The 24686-nt window shown below is 39.9% G+C and overlaps 1 protein-coding gene across 1 annotated transcript in view; it reads left to right on the forward strand.

Moving 5' to 3' along the window:
* Positions 1–12602: 12602 nt before the first annotated feature.
* PEX7 (peroxisomal biogenesis factor 7) overlaps positions 12603–24686 on the forward strand; it is a 77694-nt gene continuing 65610 nt past the window's right edge. The window contains exons 1-3 of the mRNA XM_043593100.1: positions 12603–12849; positions 14669–14726; positions 15624–15774. Of these exons, the coding sequence (XP_043449035.1) occupies positions 12720–12849; positions 14669–14726; positions 15624–15774 (339 nt within the window). The 5' untranslated portion in view covers positions 12603–12719. The remainder of the gene's footprint in view (positions 12850–14668; positions 14727–15623; positions 15775–24686) is intronic.

A 24686-nucleotide genomic window follows, 5' to 3' on the forward strand; every position in this document is an offset into this window, starting at 1 on the left:
ATTTTAGGCTGGCCTCTGCTGCAGAATTATGAATGTGCAATTCTTGTTTGGCTTTTGAAATATTTAGACTACTTTATCTAATCTTGTTATAGTCTCCCTCCCTGCCCCCCCCCCCCCCCGCTCCCCCGCAGCTAGAAATGATTGATGTAGTGGAAACTTCCCGTTTACATAGGAAGAAACAAAATTCCAGGGAAAGTACAGAACTGAGAAGTAAAAGGCAAATTGAAATTAAAATTCAGTATTCTTTGTTATATAGCCTACTTGCATTTAAGAGAAGAATTTTCAAGGAATCATGTACAAAATTCACTGGGAATAAATTTCTTGTACTGGAATTTCAGGCAGTCCTTAACTCAACTTCCACTGACACTTTTAGCAAACCTGGATTCCACTTGAATGGGGAGGGGTATAAAGAAAGGGAAGGGGTGGGATAGGAGAAGATAAGTATTTTACGTTTCCTATTCCACTTCTCCAATTCAACTTGAGTTGTCAACATTTATAGAAGGTTTATTATGTATTGGGCATTCTTTAAGGTGCTGGAGATCAAGCAAATTAGGCCTGGATTTTATTTCAAAACACCCAAAATCCGGTATTGGAGTGCGGTTTGTTGATTGATTGATAAACATTTTTAAATGTTTTATTTTATTTTTGAGAGAGAGAGACAGCGCGAGTGGAGCATGGGCAGAGAGAGAGACACACAGAATCCAAAGCAGGCTCCAGGCTCTGAGCTGTCAGCACAAAGCCCAACGCTGGGCTCGAACTCACAGAGGGCGAGATCGCGACCCGAGCCAAAGCCCGACGCTTAACTAACTGAGCCACCCAGGTGCCCCTTCATCATTCTTGAAAACCTCACTGGTGGGATGAAATATTTTTATAATATTATAGTCTTGTAATGCAAGGTAAGGAGTGGCTAATATCTCAGAGCCCCTGAGATTTTTTTCTGTGGTCAGGATCACCATAAACAGTTTACCCCAGCTGGAACCAGCCTCTGTCCTTCCCAGAGAGACCACACTATTTTTAGCTTACATTGGAAAAATCTTCTTGCACCACTCTTTGTCAAGGTTCCAGCTGCTTTGTGTTTGCTAATCTCTATTTAGCATTGCAAAAACTCCAGAATTTTCTCAGCTTACCCTTTACAATATTACAAAAAATACAGTGAGAGTTTAGGTTTGTATTATATTGCATTCACTCAATAGTATTTTTTGAATGCCTATTTCAGGTTCCTGGGATATAACAGTGAACATAACAGGCAACGATTCTTGCCCTTATGGAATGTATACTCCAGTTAGTACGTATAATAAAAATCCGAAATTATTGAGGTTCAAAAAAGATAGTACATTTTTCTTGCCTGTAAAATAAGTCCGGATTTAGTTGGTCCAGGACTTGATTGGTGGCTTCACTGTCACCAAGGATCTAAACTCCTTCCCTGTTTCTCCTTTCTAACCCCCACCTCATAGCTAACACCTTCATGATTAGAAGAAAATGGCTGTTGTAATCCAGCCATCACATCCATATTCCAGGCAGCAGGAAGGAGGGGAATGCCTGATTGCTAATTAGCTGTTTTAAAACAGCTTTCCTCAAATCCTCACCCATTTATGTCCCCTTAGAGAAAGGATATCTACCAGGGAGGCTGGAAACGGTAACTTTAAACCCGGGCACATATATGCAACCACCATTTTAGTAGTTTTATTACCAGGGAAGAAGGGGAAAATGGATACTGGATAGGCAACAGTCTTTGTCACAGATATCTTAATATTCAATATGAATTATGGGGGCGCCTGGGTGGCGCAGTCGGTTAAGCGTCCGACTTCAGCCAGGTCACGATCTCGCGGTCCGTGAGTTCGAGCCCCGCGTCAGGCTCTGGGCTGATGGCTCGGAGCCTGGAGCCTGCTTCCGATTCTGTGTCTCCCTCTCTCTCTGCCCCTCCCCCGTTCATGCTCTGTCTCTCTCTGTCCCAAAAATAAATAAACGTTGAAAAAAAATTAAAAAAAAAAAAAAAAAAGAATTATGTATGCATGTATGTGTATCTATAAATGGATGATAGATTTATAAGGAGAAATTTCAGATTATCACATGGAGGAATTATATATATGCATACATATATATACATGTAATATATACATGCATATGCATGCATATGCATGCATGCACACATGTATGCATGCATATACGTGCATATGCATGTATATACTACATATATATATGTATGCATATATATGATAATTCCTCCATGTATATATATATGCGTATATATGTATATATGTATGTATATATATGTGTATATATATGTGTGTGTGGGGGGTTTAAGCTTTTAAAAAAAATCATATATTAAACTTTTACCCATCTATAAATTTGTAGAGTGCTGAGTACCCCACCTAGATAGTTATTATTTAAGGAGTATGGGTTATGGGCTGTCACCCATTTCATTTAGTAAAATGCACCATTCTTGGTTCTCAAAATAATCTGCAAATTCCTTAATGTATTTATAATTAAAATAAAAGAGATCTCCACTGATCTCCTAAATAAGAAAAAAAAACCCTTCTCTGAGGGGTTCTATTTTGGGTTCAGGGAAGATAGTGTGTGTCCCTAAGTCCTTGGCCTCTTAGTGGTATGACTGGGCATGAAACTGTAGTCAGTTGTCCCCTGCCCCCCTCTTTGCCACGCCCTGAAGCCCCAGGAATGAACAAGGCCTGTGACTTTAAAGCAGCAGGTGTAATGGGAAGAGCTCTGGGCACCTGATTAAACTCAGTTCTGGCTGAGTTGTGAAGGAGCTGACTTCCCTTCTTTTGGTCTCAGTTTCCTGATTTGTAAAATGAAGTTGATTAAATCAGTGAGCGTGAGAGCGATTTATTTCACTGCTAGAGTAATCACTAACTTCTTGAAAGGTTTCTGAATTTGTACTGTCCCTGTCTTTTTTTTTTTGTCTTAGAAATAATTTTGAGTGAAGATAGGCATATATATCAACAAAAGCAAAAGCACATTTTCCAGTTGTCCTGACAAAGAGGAAATTCCTTCGGTAGCGTATGCATCTACTCTGGCTGCCGTAACAAAATACCTATAGTTAGGTGGCTTAAACAACAGACATTGGTTTTCCCACAGTTCTGGAGGCTAGATATCCATGATGAAGGTGCCAGCAAATTCAGTTTCTGGGAGAGGTCTCTTTTTGTCTTGTGGACAGTCACCTTCTTCTTCTGGCCTTTCTTCTGTGTATGCACAGGAAAGAGAGAAAAAGGTCTGGGGTCTCTTCCTCTTCTTATAAGGACTCCAGTCTTATTGGATTAGGGTCCCACCTTTATGAATTCATGTAATCTTAATTACCTCCCTAAAGGCTCTGTCTCCAAATATAGTCACGTTGGGGCTTGGGGTTTCCACATACAAGTTCAGGGAGAGAACATGACCCGGACAATCTATCACAAGTTATAACAGGAAGAGCGGTGTTCTACAATCATTTCTGTGTGATCGTGGTGACATAGGCAATAAACTACCTGTGTTGTATGTTAAAGTCTCGGGTAGCTTCCTCATTTTTGGCCTAACTTATTCAAATTGTATAGCTTAGCTGACAATAAGACTGGATAATTTCTCCATGGCTCTTTCATTTTCCTCATTTAACTGCCTGAGAAAGAAAAGACCAGCTTCCTTTCAAAGGGTACACATTTATTTTAACATTTACTCTTCAGTGTCTATGTCTTCAGAGCAGAAGTCTACTGCAAACAACATAATTATAATTAGTAACAACAACAAAACACACCTTTGTCTTTCTATTTTAGGCATTTAATCAATTTTTTTTTTCCAGTAAGCCCAGAGAGAAAAAAACCTAAACTTCACTGCGTGCTTGCTCTGTGTTGGACATAATACTGGACGCTTTGCATAATTTGCTAGTTAAATCCTCACAACGGCCCTAAAGACTATTACTATATCCACTTACAGAGAAGGAAATGAAAAGTAACTTGCCCACGGTTATATTCATAGTTAGTAATGGAGCCTGAACTTCAATCCCGATCTGCTTAGTGCCAAAGCCTGTTCTCAGCAATATTATTTTGGGTAAAGCTGAATATATATGATTCCAAGTAGATTAAGAATCCCCTCTATTGTTAAAAAGCATGAACTAGAACTATGTGTGGATATGGAATGATTTCCAAGACGTATTGTGGGGACTTTGAATTGATACTTGCATATGGTATAAAGTTAGAAGTTAATAAAAGTATAATAGTGACTAGTAAGTCTTGATTCCATCTTATTGCTTTAGGGTCTCCATTTTTCTTCCCAGTGGCAACCACTATTAGCAGTCTCCTTGTATTTTGTTCTAGAGATATTCTATGAATTTACAGGCAGGAGATAGACACGCATACACGTATTCTGAAAACACAAATGGTGGCTTATTATAAGCACTGTTCTGTACTACCCCCCCCCCCCAGTAAACAATATATTCTCTCTGAGGAAAGAAATTGAAAAATTAAAGGGTCTGGAGTGAGAAGGAGACTCACTTCTCGCTGTGCACTCTATGAATAATTCTTTAACCATGTGCATGTGTTAATTTTTTTCAATTATAAAGTACACAGCAAGAAAACTTTTGCATATTCTTTTTTTAATTTTTTAAATTAAAAAAAAATTTTTTTAACGTTTTATTTATTTTTGAGACAGAGAGAGACAGAGCATGAACAGGGCAGGGGCAGAGAGAGAGGGAGACACAGAATCGGAAGCAGGCTCCAGGCTCTGAGCCATCAGCCCAGAGCCCGACGCGGGGCTCGAACTCACGGACCGCGAGATCGTGACCTGAGCTGAAGTCGGACGCTTAACCCACTGAGCCACCCAGGCGCCCCAGCTTTTGCATATTCTTAATCTTTGGATGAAGATCTTAAAAACAAGTGGTGAAATTTTAAAGAAAACCAATTTGTTGTCCTTTTATTTCTTTTAATTTTGTGGCACCATTAACTTTCTTGTTGAGGAGCATGATTTTCAGCAACATTTACTTTCTGAATTAAGCTTTGGCTTGTGATGCTACCGAAACTCACTACGAAAAGGAAATGTTGTTGTGTGTGAAATACAGAATCCAGGTTTTGGGATAAAGCCTGGCCACCCTCTGGTGGTCTTAGTTCGAATAAAAATAGCTTTCAACTATAATAACTTTTCTTTATAGCAAGTCTTAAAGTCATGATATTAAGAGATAAAAAGGATCAGAATCTATCATACTTACTTTACAGATGAGAAAATAGAGTACCAAAGTGGTAAAGCAATATGCCTCAAAACATAAAGCAGAGTCCTGACATTCAGTCTGCTGCTTTCTGCGTTAAAAAAATAACCTTAAGACTGGGGCGCCTGGGTGGCTCAGTTGGTTAAGTGTCCAACTTCGGCTCAGGTCACCATCTTGTGGTTTGTGAGTTTGAGCCCCATGTAGGGCTCTGAGCTGTCAGCACTGGAGCCTGCTTCAGATTCTGTCTCCCTCTCTTTCTGCCCCTCCACCGATGTCTCTCTCTCTCTCTCTGTCTCTTATTCTTTCTCTCTTTGAAAAATAAAAAGCATTAAAAATTTTTTAAATACCTTAATAAGTACCTTACAAATATTTTATTCACTAAATTTGTAACAAAAAAGATATGACCTGTATAACAAGAAAACAAGAAAAGCAATTATAATTCTTGCAAATTATATTAAATGCCAGCTCCTTTCAAATTTGGAAGTTAAATTTTAGAGATGAGTTAGAATTTCTGAAAGAAGTCAAGTTTTAGAGATGAGTTAGGATTTCTGGAAGAAGTCAACCTTAATGGAGAATTTGAGAGAGGACAGAGAGTTGGCTTGTGGGATAAGAAGGTAAAGATTTTTCTTGCGTAGGGGCAGCATTAAAGAACACCCAGAAATGTCAGTGAGTGTAGGGAACAAAAGAATCTTTCAAAAGAAATCTGTAGGCAATGCATGTTAGTGAGATGAGGAAGGGGAGATTTTTCTTTGTTATCTTCTTGAAAGTTTTCTCTTTGAAGGATAGTCAAGAAAAAACCAAATTCTAAAACTTTTCAATTTATTTAAGAACATTAACTACTCTTAAGGTTTGTTTTTAATGCATCAGACTTTTTTTTTATTAAGACCATTTTTTAAGAGCAGTTTTAGGTTTGCAGAAAAATTGAGGGGAAGGTACAGATCCCATACCTACCCTGTCCCCACACATGCATAGCCTCCCCCATTATCACCTGCCCCCACCAGGGTGGTACATTTGTTACAATTGATGAACCTACATTGACACATCGTAATCACCCAAAGTTAGAGCTTACATTAGGACTCATTCTTGGTGTTGTACATTCTATGGGTTTAGTCAAATGTATAAATGACATGTATCCATCATTCTGGTATACTGAATATTTTCACTGCCCTAAAATCCTTTGCGCTCTGCCTATTCATCTCTCCCAACCCCCACCATCCCCACCACCACCACCATTCAATCCCAGGCAACCACTGGTCTTTTTACTTTCTCCGTAATTTTGCCTTTTCCAGAATGTCATATAGTTCAAATCATACAGTATGTAGCCTTTTCAGATTGGCTTTTGTCACTTGGTAATATGCATTTAGTTTCTTCCATGTCTTTTCATGGCTTGATAGCTCTTTCTTGTTAGTTCTGAATTATATCCCATTGTCTGGATGTACCACAGTTTATCCATTCACCTTCTGAAGGACAACTTGCTTCCAAGTTTCGGCAGTTATGAATAAAGCTGCTATAAACATCCATATGCAGGTTTTTGTGTGGACATAAGTTTTCAACTCCTGTGGGTAAGTATCAGGAAGCAAGATTGCTGGATCATATGGTGAGTGTATGTTTGATTTTATAAGAAGTCACCAACTGTCTTCCTAAGTGGCTCCACCAGTTGCTATCCCACCAGCAATGAATTAAGATTTCTTGTTGTTCCCTATTCTCCCCAGCATGTGGTGGTGTAGGTGTTCCAGATTTTGGCCATTTTAATAGGTGTGTGATGATACCCCAGTTCTCCTAAACAATTCTCTCAGTAATGTGGTTTCTAGATCCCTCACTGTTGTGCTTGCCCTTCATAGAAAGCTCTATTTATGAGGAAACTGAGGCTCAAAGAGATAAATTATTTGCTGAAAGTCACATAGTCAGCAACACTAGAGCTGAAATTTCTATTCATCATTACTTATAGTGAATTGACTCATAATATAGTGACTTCTTTTTTACTGTGAATAATGCTGTATTACAAACTATAATAAAGAAAGGAAAGGAAAGGCAAAGAAAAGAAAAGAAAAGAAAAGAAAAGAAAAGAAAAGAAAAGAAAAGAAATTCAAACAACACCATAGCAAGTGCAAAGACCCTGAGGCTGGAGACTGATTGGGTGTTTGAGGAACAGCACAGCAAAGAAACAAACAAAAGAAAAAATACTGTATTAGAAAATATCAAGGATCTCAGGGACTCTGAGAAAAAAGCCAGACAACTTGTAAGATTTCATTTTTCGGGTGAAAGCATTCCTGCCTTTCTGACTAAGAGGACTGAACAGGTTTGAAGGAAGCCAGTATTATTTTTATTTCTTAGTCAATGAAAATGAAATGATAGCTTTTGAAGAATATGCTGTCTTCCAGAGCTAAGAAATTCAAGGCGCATAATGAGCATACTAGATTTTTAATGTCTGGTGTTCAGATTTAAGATGATCATACATATTCCCTATATACCTGGCAACTTGTTTCTCTAGCTAAACTTCTCTTTCTTAAGAATATATAAACAACATGGGGCACCTGGGTGACTCTGTAGGTTAAGCATTGGATTCTTGATTTCGCCTCAAGGTCACGATCTCACAATTGTGAGTTTGAGCCCTGCATAGGGCTCTGTGCTACTAACACAGAGCCTACTGGGGATTCTGTCTCTCCCTGTCTCTCTGCCTCTCCCCTGCTTGTGTACTCTCTCTCTCTCTCTCTCTCAAAATAAATAAATAAAAAGTAAAAATCCAAATATATAAACAACATATATAGTTCACAGAAATACCTTGTACTCTATTGCATATTTATTCAAAAGTGAAATATATGTACTGATCTTAGAGGTTTATGCTTATTGTAAATGGTAAGATTTATGAATTGCTGAGTAAACCTTACCAAGAATCCTAGAAATGAGTGATCCTGCTTTGATTTCTCTCTCGGGTCATTTCTAGGTCACTGTAGTCAGAGTCTTTAACACTGCTTAGTCATGATGGGAATTATAGTTGACCTGGATTTCCCCATTGACTTTTCTGCTTGATGACCTCTGAAATATAGTGTGAGCTCTGTTTCAGTCTCGACTTCAGTAGCAGGAAACTTCTGCTTTTTTTCCCAAACATACTCCCTCAAACTTATACAAGTCAGAAGTCACAGTAAAATCACACAACAGATGTTTCTGGCATATGATTCACCAATAGAGACTCTGTGGGCACCAGTCTAGAATTTTTCACCCGCTCCCGGGTACCACTTAACACATTAGAACCATTTCCTACTAATTCAAACTAATTAGACAAGAACAATCTGAATGAGTAAAATATTTAGTCATATACTTAAGAAAACCTTTCCATTATAATGATTTTACACTTATAGAAATATTACAAGAATAATTCATAAAATTCCCATATATCTCTTGCCAAGATTCCCAAGTCCTTTACATTTTTACCATATTTGTTTTATCAATCTATTTGTACATGTCCATATTCCTTTCTTTTTTCTGAACCATTTGAAAGGTCATTCTTTTATAATTCCCTTTACCTTACATTATTTCCTATGTATTTCCTAAGAATAAGGGCATTTTCGTACATAACCACAGCATAGTCATAAAATTTGAGACACTTAAATTTTGCACTTAATTTTATCCAATCAACCGTTCATATGTTTTCAGTGATCCCAATAATGTGTGTATAACAGCCAGCAACTCTATGCCTTGCAACTCCTCTTGGGCTTGGTAAACTCCTGTTGCAGAACCTTAAAGATCAACCCATTTAAAACCTACAAACCTTTTCACATTTTTCCATTCATGCACCCCCGAAATGTTATGATTTCATAAGCAATCAGAAGTTAACATCAACACCAGAGAACAAGCATAAGCACCTTGCATCCATATAATTTCCGGCTAAAAACAAACAAAAAAGTTAGAATTTTAGGCTGGCTTCTGCTGCAGAATTACAAATGTGCAGGTCCAGTTTGGCTTTTGAAATGTTTGGAATTCTTCATTTCACCCTGTTATAGTCTATAAGGCCTCCTAGCTAGAAATGATTGATGATAGTCGAATGATAGTCAAAACTCTTCTGTTTTCCACAACTTTAGGGAAAGTATTGTAAAAGTCCAAGTGTTGTGTGACCTACTTGCATTTAAAAGATTAATATTCCAAGTAATCAATTAAAAAACCCACAAGGAATACATTTCTAGTCCTGGAATACAGGCAGTTCTTAACAGGCAAAACATCAGATCAGTGGTTGATTGCGGACAGGGATAGGGATGAGTTTGACTAGGAAGGAGCACAGAATTTTTCTGGAAGGATTGAAATGTTCTATATGTTGATAGGGGTGTTAGTTCCATGGATATACGCACTCGTCAAAATAGACTGAACTACATACTTAAGGTCTGCTATGAATAGGCCTTTAGTAATGTAGTAGTAAGGTGTGGCGACAGGGGAAGCATTCTATATTCTTACAATTACATCTCGGTCTTAGCCTAGTTTGTGTCTCTGGAGTGTGAACCTCCCCAGTGTTCCTCAGTATTTTTCTCCCTTAAGTAGGACAGGATGTCTAGAATGGGCTGGGATTGGCTATTTCCCTTCTTTCAGGTCACTTAGTAATCAGCCTAAGTTAGGCTAATTAGAATTAGCCTAAAATTCTAATGTGGTTAACTAGTTTTCTCTGAGGTCAGGCCTTGTTAAGAACAGAGTGCTCTGGCATGTTTCAAAATGGTTCCTTTACCTTCCACCTACCAGAAGCACAAGATGATTTTTCTCTGATATTTACTGTGGGAACCTAGTTGGCCTCATGGAGGTAACACTCACAATATTTTGGGTCCCTCCCTATGACTAGGTCCCCCCTGGGGTTTTTAACTCTAAGATTTCACCACACTGTGCCTCCAGTAATTTATTAATCCTAGTTCATGATTTCCTACCTAGGCGCTGGTTCCTCTGGTAGTCTCCACTGTTGAGGCTTGACTCTGATAAGTCATGTCTCCCTGTATTCATCTGTCTATCTCTTCAATCTGAGATTGGACAGAGGTTTGCTATGTGTCTTCCCCTCTCTTAAAAGTCCAAGAAGATTAGTTAATTTACAGATTTTTAGGACAGAGTAGTAACTTCCAAGCTCCTTACAGGTAAAACCAGAAACCAGAAGTTCAGGCTTTTTTTCTTTTTTCTTTTTTTTTTTTTTAATTTTGAGAGAGAGAACAAGAGAGAATGTGCAAGTGCACATGCACACGCAGGAGAGGGGCAGAGAGAGAGGGAGAGAGAGTATCCCAAGCAGGCTCCACACTCAGCGTGCAGCCCGACATGGGGCTTGATCTCAACAACCCTGTGATCACGACTTGAGCCGAAATGAAGAGTCCAATGCTCAACCACCTGAGCCACCCAGGTGTGCACCCACATTCAGTATTTTTTTTAATGTTTATTTATTTTTGAGAGAGAGAGAGAGAGAGAGAGAGAGAGAGAGAGTGCAAGGAGGGGAGGGGCAGAGAGAGAGGGAGACACAGAATCTGAAGCAGGCTCCAGGCTCTGAACTGTCAGCACAGAGCCCAACGTGGGGCTTGAACTCATGAACTGAACCGTGAGATCCTGACCTGAGTGGAAGTCCGATGCTTAACCAGCTGGGCCACCCAGGCACCCATTATAATACTCTGGAAATTTATCCAGAAAACCTTTTGATACAGAAGATCTTTTAGAATGAAAATTTGGTCATTTAATTTATCACACTGGAAAATTCTGATGGTTCCCCATTGTTTAAATTACAGTCGAAATCCAATTCCATTGGTATGGCAGACAAGACTCTTCAGGATCCAGCCCCAGTAGGACACTCTAGTCCCTCCACTCAGTATCCTTCACCATACCCCTTCTATCTGGTCAGGCTGAGTCCTGGCAGCTACGACCTCCTATGGATCATGCTTTTTCTTGTCTCTTGGGTTGCTCATGTTATTGCTGACCCTACAATGACCTCCACCTCCTTTTCTATTTAAATAAAACGTCATCATTTACACACCACAAACATTACCTTCCTTCTGAAGTTTTTCCTTCCATTCTTCCAATCCTCCTGAAAGCAGTGACAACTTTCTTTTTAAACACACACATATACTTATTTATTTATTTATTTATTTATTTATTTATAATAGCACCTACAGTATTTTCATTACACTTAATTGTTGACAAGTTTATTACACTAATCTCTTGAGGGCATGGACTACATCTCATTGCTTTTGAAATCCACATGCCTAAAATTGTACAGTTAAGCTGGCCATATGACAAGGTTTGTGCTGGTTTACCTGGCTTCATTATTAACTGCACTCCCTTTCACTCTCAAAAGTGTCATATTTGACAAATTATATATAATTTGCATAGTATATGTTTGGTAAAGTTTTGAATACATAGTATATGTTTGGTATAAACATACTTCTGCGTAGTATATGTTTGGTAAAGTTTTGAATGAACGGATGAGATTTAATTTGTCTTAATTAGCCCCATATCTGAACACTAGTATATACAATAGACTACATATAGACAATATATGTAGTGAGAATTTTTAAAAAGTTAATTGCTTATGATGTCTTTTTTCCTTAAGCTTCACTCCCACCTGATTTAATATTGCTTCAAGTTACCTTGGGCAACACAGCATCAATTGCCTGCTTGGCTCGCTGCTTGGTTTCAGAGTTGCTGTAACTTGTCTTATTTTTTTTATTTAAAAAAAAATTTTTTTTTAACATTTATTTATTTTTGAGACAGAAAGAGACAGAGCATGAAAGGGGGAGGGTCAGAGAGAGGGATACACAGAATCTGAAACAAGCTCCAGGCTCTGAGCTGTCAGCACAGAGCCCCACGCGGGGCTCGAACTCACTGACCGCAAGATCATGACCTGAGCCGAAGCCGGCCGCCTAACCGACTGAGCCACCCAGGCGGCCCTAACTTGTCTTATTTTATTTTATTTATTAAAAAAAATTTTTTTTTCAACGTTTATTTATTTTTTTGGGGACAGAGAGAGACAGAGCATGAACGGGGGAGGGGCAGAGAGAGAGGGAGACACAGAATCGGAAACAGGCTCCAGGCTCTGAGCCATCAGCCCAGAGCCTGACGCGGGGCTCGAACCCACGGACCGCGAGATCGTGACCTGGCTGAAGTCGGACGCTTAACCGACTGCGCCACCCAGGCGCCCCTTATTTTATAATCATCAGAAATACCTCCTGATGCCAGTCTTCCAAAATCACAACGAATAAATAAAACCCCCAAAACGCGCAGTAAAGGCTAACATGCTAAAACAAAAGTTGTCACCTAACCCTAGAATCACACTGCCTCGTTAGGTCTAACACAAGATAGGTGGCGCAAATCACTTTGTTTTGCCCAAAACAAAGATGGACTCCGTAGCAGTCAGAGCCCTTTCCTTTCCGGACCAATCGAAATCCAGCATTCAGGGCACCGGGTGTCCTCACTTCCTCCTCGTCTTCCTGGGTCTCTAATTTGGCGAGTCGGGACTATCCGCCTCTGATCCGAAACGGCTGTGGCAGCGCCAGGGCGGCGAGGCCCAGAAGCGGCGGGCGGGATGAGCGGGGCGCGCGTCGGAGCGGTGCGGACGCTGCGGGTGCCGGGCCGCCATGGCTATGCGGCCGAGTTTTCCCCGTACCTGCCGGGCCGGCTGGCCTGCGCCGCCGCGCAGCACTATGGCATCGCGGGTGAGGCCGCGCAGCGCCCGGGGCGGGGGCGGGTTCCATCCGAACCCCAGCTTCACCCTGCGGTGGGAAAGCACTTCCGACAGTAGACAGTGCCACACGTGTACACCAGGGGGAGCCGAGGAGCGCGCGAATTCTGGCTTCCTCCTTTGTCCATTGTGGGGAGTGGGTCTGGGTCTATGATCCTTTTCAGTTACGTTGCGGAAGTAGCATCTGGGAGGTGCCTGCTGGCCCATACTCTTATTCCTTAGGGCACCTCCTCCACCTCCACCTGACCACCCAATCCCACCCCCAGGCACACGCTTCCTGCCTTGAGCGGGCTCAGCGGATGTGACCCCTCTGGCCGTTCGGACGGGACCGACAGCACTTGTAAAGGGGACAGTCCGCAGGGTCACCTGAGTACCTGCTAATGGGTCCACCTTCCTCACAGTCTGCATCCGGGCTGTGGGTCGTAAGAAGGATGGCCTTGAGCGGACGCTTGGAGTCTCCCCACAGTTGCCATCATGAAATTGATCAAGTTCTGCCCCTACCTCTTGTTGTCTCAGGAGGAATACACACGTTTGCAAGTAGTTGGAGGTTCAAGTTAACTCGTGCGCGCTCTCTTTCTGTCTCTCTCTTTTGTAATGTTTATTTTCGAGAGAGAGAGAGAGAGAGAGAGAGAGGGAGAGAGAGAGAGCCCCTGAGCAGGGGTGGGGGCAGAGAGAGAGAGGGAGACTGAGGATCCTATAAGCAGGTACTGTGCTGTCAGTGCAGAGCCCCATATAGGGCATAAACCGGGAGATCATGACCTCAGTGGGATGCTTAACCAACTGAGCCACCCAGGGACCCCAAGTTCACTGTCTCTTTTCAAGGACTAGATTGGAAGGTGGGATTCCATTCTTAAAATTTCTTCTTTTAACTTAAAGCTTACCTGTTATTTATGCACAGAAGCTCTGTGAAATAATTCATTGCATAACGTCAGCTTTTGATAGTTGTTTTTCTTCGGCCCTAGGGCGGAAAAAAAATGGTATGATTTCTAAAATTCAGAAGGCAAGAAATATTTACTTATATTTTCACCACTTAGCTCTTACTGCTTGCACTGTTACATTCAAGTTTACAATACTTACCCACCAGTTAGGTTGAAACTCAGGAGTTTGATACTTTAAATTAAATCCTTTGTAAAAATGTACAAGGAGGTGTTTTTTTTTTTTAAATCCTGTTTAAATTGAGTGTTTTTCCTCCCTCAGTCTATATAACAAATACATCTTTTAAAATATGCTTGTCCCTTAGAAAAATAATTCATTTTGGGTAGATGACTAACCTACTCAGCACTTTACCATCTAGTATGTGGTACATTCCACCAGGTATTTTGTTTTAAAATCCCATGCTGAGTGTATTTCAGATTTTTTAGCAAGGCAGTGTGATGCAGTAGAAGAAGCAGAGCTTCTGGAATCTGTCGGCCAAAGGTTTCTTGCCTGGAAATAGGGATTATGACACCCATTTGGGAGGTTTATGTGCCTGGCAGCCTGTCTGGCCATACAATATTAATTCAGATATCTCTCCCCGCCCCCCCCCCCCCCCCCCGCTTTAGGGCTGTGTCTGGATCCCAGGCATAGGTGAGATAAGTTTAATATTTCACGGTTGAGGTGCAATATAGAAAAACAGGAATGGAGCGCACAGTCCTGATCAGTTTGTATACACGGTCTCAATAACTTGAGGGAGAAATTTGTGGTAGTAAAATTAAGTACTCATTCCTCAGCAACCTCCCCCCCGCCCCTTCACCTTAGCTGTTCCCCTGGGCAAGTTCAAAAGCATGATCTTGATTTTTTTTTTTTCTCCTTAGGCTGTGGAACCCTTCTGATATTGGATCAAAATGAATCTGGGCTTAGACTTTTTAGAAGGTAAGGTGGCTCTAATGATTAAACTTACAGGTATCCTCTTTTGCTACCAAAGCCTTAATGTAATTAGATTTTGAATCTTTTTGATCGGTAAAATATTTTTTCATTTTTAAATTTGTGGTAGAAAAGAAACTTCAGCATTTGCATATATAGAACTTATTTTTGCCAGTAAACTGTGATTATGTCACTTTTCTTCTAAAGCCCTTGTCTCTTAGTGTTCATTTATAAAGTAGAAAACTTAAACATAAAAAAATGTAAACTAGTTAGTATACTGTGTGACGTTTCTAACTTTGCTGTCTTCTTCACATAGTTGGGGTTAATTCATTCAGGAGCTAATTATCCATTTTGTGAGTTATCTAGCACTGCTTTCCGTTTCTTGTTTCTATGGCTGTCTTGACTGTTGGACTCATTAACACCTCCATCTGGGTTAGTCAATGTCAGAGAAAGGACAGGAAACTCTGTCATGAGATCATGACCTGCTCACAGCTCAGGCGAAATTTTATGTGGGAAGTTGAAATTCTTGGTCTAAATTAGTATTGTGAAGTGCTTGCTGCTCCCTCCTGTGAACCACACAACCCAAAAAAACGCAAAACAGTGAGCATCCAGGTATGGCGTCCTGCCCTCATGAATAGCACCAAATTTCTAAATGGGAGACCGAATTTTAATCCAGCTCCACAGTTTTCTTGCTGTGTGACCTGGGATGTTCCTGTCACATCTCTGAACTCATTTCTGGGTCTGTCAAGTTCTAGCTCTGTTTCTCTTCCATAGTTGTGAAGACCATGTGAGATAATGGGTGTTAAAATATGTGATAAACTTGAAAGACTGTAAAATTGTGGTTCCTATTTTATGTTCAGCTGCCTGTGCAACCAGATTTTTTTTATTTTACTTTTCCTGGTGTAGCTTTGACTGGAACGATGGTTTGTTTGACGTGACCTGGAGTGAGAACAATGAACACATCCTGGTCACCTGTAGTGGCGATGGCTCGCTGCAACTCTGGGACACGGCCAAAGCCGCAGGACCACTGCAGGTCTACAAGGAACACACTCAGGAGGTAGGAAGGCAGGTCTTTCTGGGCTGATTGGTTTTGTTTTAGATGAAATCCATTTGGGGATGGAAACAAGGGGACTGGAAGTTTAAGCTTTAGTATTTCTTGCATATGTTAGATGTCATTTGTTATTTGATTATTCCGACATTAAGTACATCTTGCCCTAAGGAGCTAAGAAAGAAGGAAAGGTCAAGCTTCTTCTTAGGCAGTAAAAACGCCCCCAGTGGTAGGTATGCTGTAGCGCTGTTTCCTCTAGAAGAGGCCCATCTCTTTCTTCCCGCTGTAGGGTATGCTTGCCCTATCCCGCCTTAAGGCGGAAGTAGGCAGACTTTTCACCAAGGCGTCACAAGATTGCCTTTAGGGCCGCAGTAAGGTTCCTAGGGATTTTCAGAATATAGTGGAGCAAGAGCATCAAATGCAGATTATGAGACAGAGCTTACTGAAGAAATTTGAAATCTAAACCAGTTCATGTATCTAGGTTCTGTGTGTATGTATACAGGTAGCACAGAAGATAGTTTGGTTTTCATATCCTTTAGATAAATACCTAGTAGTGCCATTGCTGGGTCGCAGGGTAGTTCTAGGTTTCATTTTCTTGAGGAACCTCCATACTGTTTTCCAGAGCGGCTGCACCAGTCTGCTCTCGAACCAACAGTGCAAAAGGGTTCCCCTTTCTCTGCATCCTCGCCAACATCTGTCGTTGCCTGAGTTGTTAATTTTAGCCATTCTGACAGATGTGAGGTGATGAACCGCTGGGTTCTGCTCCTGAAACCAGTACTACACAGTATGTTAACTAACTTGAATGTAAATAAGTAAATTAAAAAAAAAGAAAATAGTTTGGTTCTCAGTCATATAAAACTACAAAGGTATTTTTAATGAATGTGATGGGAAAGACATTCCCTTACGGTGTTTTGCCTACAATGTTTCAAAATTTCCCTCAAGGTAGCCGTAGATCTTTCAATTTTACTTTCAGATTTGTGTCTAGCACAGTACCTGGCCCATAGAAGGCCTTCAAAGGATGCCTGTTAAATGCAAGAATATTAGTCGTTTGTGCTAAAAAGATTAGTTGTGTGAAGATTCCAGAGTGTTAAGAGAGTGGGTTAGGAGTGACATTCAAGGTGACATATACTGAATTTAAGGTTTACATCAACATCTAGTTCCCAATGGGCTCATTACAATTTTTGAAAAATAGTTAACATTTGTCTTCATTGTCAAATAATAGGCTTATCAATTTGCTTAAATTTTTGGAAAAAGATTGGACCCACTTCAAGTTCTTGGTTATGAAAACTTACCTTTGAACTAAGTATGCAGCTATTCGTATTTCATTGTGGAGGAAGTGTATTTAGCTATACATTTTGTAGTAAAAATGTGCCATGTGGTTAAGACCTTGCTTACTTTAAGAAAATCAATGAATGGAGTGCCTGGGTGGCTCAATTGGTTAAGTGTCCAACTTTGGCCCAGATCGTGATCTCACGGTTCGTGAGTTTGAGCCTCGCATCGGGCTGTGTGCTGACAGCTCAGAGCTTGGAGCCTGCCTTGCATTCTGTGTCTCCTACTCTCTCTGCCCCTCCTCGCCACCCCCCTCAAAAATAAATAAACATTAAAGAAATTTTTAAAAAAAATTTAAAAAATCAATGATTGACTCTTGTGATATGATAGAAGCTGAAAAGTTTACAATGATGGATGCCCATAAAAAATATTAATGCAGAATGACAATGAGTCATGCATTTGATACCAGTTTGTTCCCTTTAGAAATTGCATTTATGTTTAAAATGGAACAACAGACTTGTCAGCTGAAGGGATCTATCTTTCTTTCCTTTTTCCCTCCCTCCCTCCCCCCCCCGTTCCTTCGTTTCTTCCTTTCTTCCGGGGCACAATTGAACTTGATATATTTCCTTGTGTGTATTTAGTCATGCTTAGCCATTTTTTTCTGGATTAGGTTACTGCAATAAGATTTTTCTTAAAATCTAGAATAAATTTAAAGCATCCCCTCCCCCATAGAATTGTGATTATGGGGAAAAATAATTTCCAGTTATGTGTCAGTGAGTCTTGTTGGATTTTACTATGAGTAGGATGTAATATCCTTCACTACTTTTCACTACTATGTTTGAAAAGCATTCACTTTTTTTTTCTTTTTCTTTCTGGTTTTTTTTTTTTTTTTTTTACTTTGTTTAGTATTTTAAAGTTTTAACTTGTATTTAAAAAGCTAGATCTGTCCGTACTGGTAGCACATGTTTTGTGCCAGGCATATGCTAGTCTTCAAAGTTGCAAATATGAATAAGACTCAGGTGCTAATCTCTGGTAGTAGATCTGGGACATGCAAGCAAACTAATACAATGTGATCATGTTGAAAAGAAGTGTCTAGAAGGTGCAGATAGAGAAACCAAGGACCGTCACGAAAGAGATGCCATTTGAGCTGAGTCTTGGACAGTTAGCAGGAATTCACTGGCAGCCCAAGGGGAAGAGGGCAGTTTTAGTAGAAAAGAGCATCTCACAGGTGCAGATGTGTGAGAGAGCATGACATGTTCAAGGCAGTCACAGGTCCTTTGGTGTGACTAGAGCAGAGTGTCTGTGTGGGAATGGTGGGAGATGAGGCGGGAAAGGTAGGGAAGGGCTATATCCTGATGGGCCTTAAATGCCTAGTTGGGGTTGCACTGGATGCTTTGAATATTCAGGAGAGAGATGGATTAATTTTGTAGATTTGGGGCCACACAGTATGGGCAGACAACAGGATATACACGGATGTGTAAGTATTAGCCATTTTCCACTTAATCCAACTTTTCCAGATGCTAGGTATGACTAGACTCTAATTTAGGTACTAAATTTTACTATTTGAAATGAAAACAAAGTAGAAAGTGCTTGTCTTAACTCAGTGGTTTTCAAACTTTGCCACATATAGAATCACGTAGGGACCTTTTAAAAATCTTCATGGTGGTTGGAGCCAGCCATCAATCAGCATGATTTAGATTCCCAGATGATTCCAATGTACGGTAGTGTTTAGAAGCCACTGCTTTAACTTCATAGGCATTCAGTTCTGATGACCTTATTATGTGTATTGTCTAATGTTTTGAGGGTTGTAGATTCAAAATGTAGATTTTAAAAACTACGTAATAAAATGCATCTTTTGATTTACCTTGTGAAGTGGTAACCTCAAAGCTTTAAAACTTTTTAACGAAGAGAAAGTGATAGTTTTAAATAGATGGAAACTGTGATGGAATATTTTTGGGTCAAGAATGACCTTCACGCATGAATATGGCTACTATATATGTAGTGTCTCTGTCATACACTCATTGTGGGTCTCAAACACTGTGCCTGTCTCTAAAGCAGGTTGGTGAGTGAATCATATCTAGAAATTAGAATCCCATATCTCCTAATTTAGATCTAGTAGGAAACTTATGTAGGAGAATGATGCAATCTTATTTAATAATTTTAAATCATGTGAAACTAGAAATTTTTTTTTAGTTTAGCTATAATCTGATAGTCTATGAAATTATCCTATTGAATTATTGTCAGAGCTGTTTAAATATATGTAGAATTTACATTTTATGTAAATGTAACGTGAGACAGGGAGGAATTTTATATATATATATCTGCATATATTTCAAAAAGAAACAATGGAAAGAGAATCCAAAAGCCAATAAAAATGGTTACCTTTAAAAAGGGTGGGGAAGATATCAGGGGAGGCAGGGGACAAGGATGGCTAATTTTCCAAATATAATTTATATCACAGTTTTGGCCTTGGAAAAGTTGAAATATTTTACGAAGTTAAAAATCACTGTTTAATTAAAAAGGAAAAAAAATTGCTGAAAATTGAAAACAAGCAGAAAACACATTCATCTAGTGATGTATCAAATTGGCATTATAACCAGGTATTGAAAATAATGATTTCAAGTGACTTTAGAAATACAGTTTAGTAATTGTCCATGCCTAATAAGATATTTCTGATAAACAAAAAGAGTTGCAAGAAAGTTTTAAACTGCATTCAGAAAGATAAGTATTGTTATTTTGAAACTCTCATATCATGTAGGTTCACATATACCAGTAATTATGTTATTAGAAACCAAAAATTTTTATGTAAGAGAAAAGTAATATGAGAATAAAGAAGTTAAATAGAGACATTTAATCCTAAAACTGGGAAGTATCTGCACAGACTCATGATTTATTTTTCTCTGTTTAAAAAAGTCCATTTGTTCTGGTTCTTTGGACTGGAAAGACTGAGCTGCATTGACAACTCAGTCTCAGTGATATCCCTAGTGCCCAGATTGTTGCCTCTAAATACCATTTCCCACTAAAAGGATCTGGGGATCTTTGGAGAAATAGTTGATTCCAGGACTGGCAGGAAATGTACAAGGTGAATCCAAAACATCTTCTTGTGTCAGAAGACTGTGAAAGTCCACTGGGATCACATTAGACGTTTGGAACAGATAACCTGAAAAGGCTCTCAGTGGCCAATGATGGACAATTTCAACATCAAAAAGAATGACAGCAATGAGTTGGAACACTATACACACACAGAGATACGCACTTATATGTATATTTCTACCCACTACATGGAGTTGTAAACATTAAAAAACAACAGCTGGTCATCACTGAAGATTACTAGGACAATGGCCTCATTCTGAAAATTGATAAGTAAATATGAAGAATCAAGGCATTTATCCTGCCTTTCTGATATGAATTTTATTGTGGGGTAATTGAGTGGTTGATGTGGAAAATTTCTCATAACTGAATCCTGACTATTAAATGCAGAAGGAATAGCACAATTATAGAGTCGCCATTTAGTAGCCCATAATGAAATAATGAGTGTAGGCAAAGATTATCTATGAATGCTAAAACATTAATTTAATATTTATATATCTTTTGAACAATTTTGAGATCACTAAAAGTGGGTCAACCAGCCATTATACACCTAATGCAATAGGAAGCTTAAAAAAGATTGAACTGAATTGAACCAAACCTCTAGACCTAACTTCTAACTTGAAGGAAATGGGAGGAGTAGAGGAAAATGTTGACACCAGGAGAGACAATTAGCCAAATCCAGAATGCAGAAGATTCTATGGGACCATTAACTTTGTTTCTTCAACAATTATAAATGTCATGGGAAGGGTGGGTGGGGAAAACAAGATGGGAGAGGAGGACTTTCCTAGATTAGATCTAAGAGACATAACAACTAAGTGTAAAATATGGATTTTGTTTAGTTTTTGATTCAAATAAACCACCTGTAAAAAGACATTTTTGAGACAGTCAGGGAAATAAGAATGTGGACTGAGTTTTAGATGATATTAAGGAACTGTTATTCATCTTGTTAGGTGTGAAAATGGCCTTCTGCTTATATAAACAAGAAAAATATCCTTATCTGCGTAAGTATTTATGAGTGAAGTGGTCTGATGTTAAAATACTCCAGCAGTCAGTCAGTCAGTCAGTCAGTCAGTCAGTCAGTCAGTAACAGGACAGATGAAGCAAGGTGGCAAAATGTTGATAATTCTGGAAAGTATGTGATAGATACCTGGGGATTTATTATGATATTTTTTCTTTTATGCACATTTTAATATTTCTATAATGATAAATTTAAAAAATTGTTTCACATTAAAAGAAATATGTAGCCTTTTCTAATCGCTCAGTAATTAAAAGTCAGTGTCCCTTTCCTTTGTATTGATACAGATAAGTATGAACATTCTGGACATAGTTTTTATTTGATGATTTTTAATTAAATAGACCAACTTAAAAAGGGCAGCACTATACAGTAGATTAAAAGCGAGCTCTTTGGGAATTGATTTCAGTAATAAAATTTGTCCTCTCAAACTGTGGTTTTGATGAGGTTCAGATTTCATAAAGCAACGCAAAATACTGTTCAGTGTGTTTTTTTTTTTCTTTTTGCAGTTTCTCAATTTTCTTCATCACTGCTGAGAGTAATTAGTTAAGATAGGCCTTTAGAGGACCCTGCTTTTAAAGCACAACTGCATTCCTCTCTTCTTTTTTATGCTTAATTGGACCATTAAGTCATGTCCACTGTTTGAGTGGGAGTGGACAGGGGAATTGGAAATAGGGAAAGGTTGGAGGACTGGACTGATGTGAGGTGTGCTCTTCATGCAGATTTCTCTGCCCCTTCATTCATTCTAGAAACTTTGATTAACCCTACCGTCTGCAAGGGACTGTGTGAAGCCTAGTGGGGAAGATGAGTGAATTGGGAATGGTGCTTGCCCTGCTGGAGTCCTTGTCCTCTCTAGGGAGGGAGGCTTACGCTGCTGGTTATCTAATTTATAATGTGATAAGTGCTGTGAATGTATGGAGTGCTACAAGAGGAGAGGATCTTCTCTGCAGGAAGGGACCAGGATGGCATCCTTAAGTCTGAAGGGAGAGTAGGATTTAACTATTCAAGTGGAGGGGCGCCTGGGTGGCTCAGTCAGTGGAGCATCTGACTCTTGATTTCTGCTCAGGTCATGATCTTACAGGTTAGAGAGTTCGAGCCTCACATCTGTCTCTGCTCTGGCAGCACGGAGCCTACCTGGGATTCTCTCTCTCTCTCTCTCTCTCTTTCTCTCTCTCTCTCTCTCTCTCAAAATAAGTAAATAAATAAACTTTAAAAGATAACTATTCAGGTAGAGAGAGTCCAGAGGAATAGGGTTAGAGGCAAAGGAAAGTGCCCTCTTGAAGGGCGGGTACTGAGCCTGTGTGCCTGGAAAAGTCAGCATTTTGGCTGTTATGCTAAGACCAGTGGGAAGACATTGAAGATTTTTAAAAACTCACCATGAAAGATTTCATGTTTACATGAATATATGTAAGAAGTAAACATGTATAATGAATGCTTGCATATTCATCATCTAACTTAAGAAATAAAACATTATCTATGCTTTTGGAGCCCCTGCTTACAGATGCTATCTTCTGTCTACTTTTTTCTGATTCTACCCTTCTTCCTCCTCTTTTCTTTCCTCCCCTCTTCCCAGAAGTAACCACTATTTATGAATTTCTATTTCTGTTTTCTTTTCTTTTTCGTTTTACTACACATGTGTGTATCCCTAAATCACTCATAGTTTTGCATGATTTCGACCTTTGGGTAATAAGCAGCAGCGTGGATGAATGTCAGTGTGGGAGTGAAGATGGTAAGTTGCAGGAGCCACAGAGCATGATACCATTGAGGGGCTTTCTGGGGGGGAATGACGTTTGTGTTTTTATGCAATGCAGATAATGGATTGGAGGTGAGCCAGGATGCACAGGAAGAGCAGTTGAAGGATGCTACAGTCTAGGTGGTAGGTAGCTTAGGAGTTGATGGCTGTAGCCTCTTAAGAGAAATTATGTACAAACTTGGAACTATGGTCTTTTGGGATCCTGTCTCTCCTAATTAGTTGGCCTTTCTGTTCCTCAGACGTGACAAGCTTGTTTCCTGCTTCAGGGTCTTTTCCTAGTCTTCTGCCAGAGCCTTTCCTCTCAAACGTGCAGAGTTCTGTCTTTCCTGCACGCAGGTCCCTGCTCAGAGAGATCTTCCCTAACCACTCTACTGAGAAGTGACCTCTTAATTCTACATTGTTTTCCAGTCTCCTTCCTTTGCTTTACTTTGCTCTGTAGCTTTCCTTTAACATCGCATTCTGAAATTATTTATTTATAGTCTGTCTTCCTCTGCTAAAATGTATGACCCATCTGGACTGAGGCTTTGTCTTGTCTAACATTGTACTCCCCTTCCCCTTGTGCCTTGTACACAGTAGGTGCTTAAGAAATACTTGTTGAATAGATCAGTGAGGTAACTTGAAGTTGGGATATTGGAATCTACTCATCCTTTTTCAACTCTCTCTCAAACATCTCTCTGACTGTAAACTTTTTTCAGGGTTAATGCCCAAACCCTGCTCCCACTAGACATTTCCACTTGACTATCTTGCTGTCACTTCAAAGTCAGTATGTCTAAAATTACACATTATCTTCTTTCCTCCAGTCTTCCCATTTTGTTAATGCCACCACCACTGATAGTCCCCAGGCACAAACCCTTGGTGTTATCCGGTAGTATTCCCTAGTCCTGATCCCTTGGGTGCTGTCTATGCCTGTATATGACTTTGTGGAGGCGGGGGAGGTGCAGTTCTGATCACTGTTTTCACTTCTGCTTTCTGCTATTGACATTTTAGCCAGGCCTCAAGGTCCTGCTTGGATCCTCTCTTCTGGGCATCAAGCTGAATTTTCCATCCCAGCACCCATTTTGTACTTATGTCTGTAGTTTTATTATTATTATTTTTAATATTTATTTATTTATTTTGAGAAACAGAGAGAGAGAAAGAGAGAGAGTGAGCAAAGTGGGGGGGGGGGGCAGAGAGAGAGGGAGAGAGAATCCAAAGCAGGTTTGTGCTGTCAGCACAGAGCCCGATGTGGGGCTCCATCTCATGAACCGTGAGATCATGATCTGAGCCAAACAACTGGGCCACTCAGGCACCCCCCCCCACTGTAGTTTGTTTGTTTGTTTGTTTATTTGTTTTTTTAAGTTACTTTCCTGTATCCTAATATTTTAAATACAGTCAAATAAAATATTTTTTGAGTTGCCTTTTTAAAAAATGTTTTTAAACATTTATTATTTTTGAGAGAGAGAGACAGAGATAGAGCACGAGCAGGGGAGGGTCAGAGAGAGGGAAACACAGAATCCAAAGCAGGCTCCAGGCTCCGAGCTATCAGCACAGAGCCCGACGTGGGGCCTGAACCCACAAACCATGAGATCATGACCTGAGCCAAAGTCAGACGCCCAACTGACTGAGCTACCCAGGCGCCCCTTGAGGTTGCCTTTATTTCGTTTTGTGTTATCCCACTTTCAACATCACCCTGGGGATCCTGTCCCTAGTTTTGTCCTAGAGTCCTACTGCTTGCACTTCGTTGTGTGACTGATAAGACAGCTGGCAGCAACACCGCCGTCAGCGTGGTTACCTTCTATCTTTTGTTCTCATTAGGGC

The sequence above is a fragment of the Prionailurus bengalensis genome, chromosome B2 (assembly GCF_016509475.1).
Source record: "Prionailurus bengalensis isolate Pbe53 chromosome B2, Fcat_Pben_1.1_paternal_pri, whole genome shotgun sequence".
NCBI lineage: Eukaryota > Metazoa > Chordata > Mammalia > Carnivora > Felidae > Prionailurus > Prionailurus bengalensis.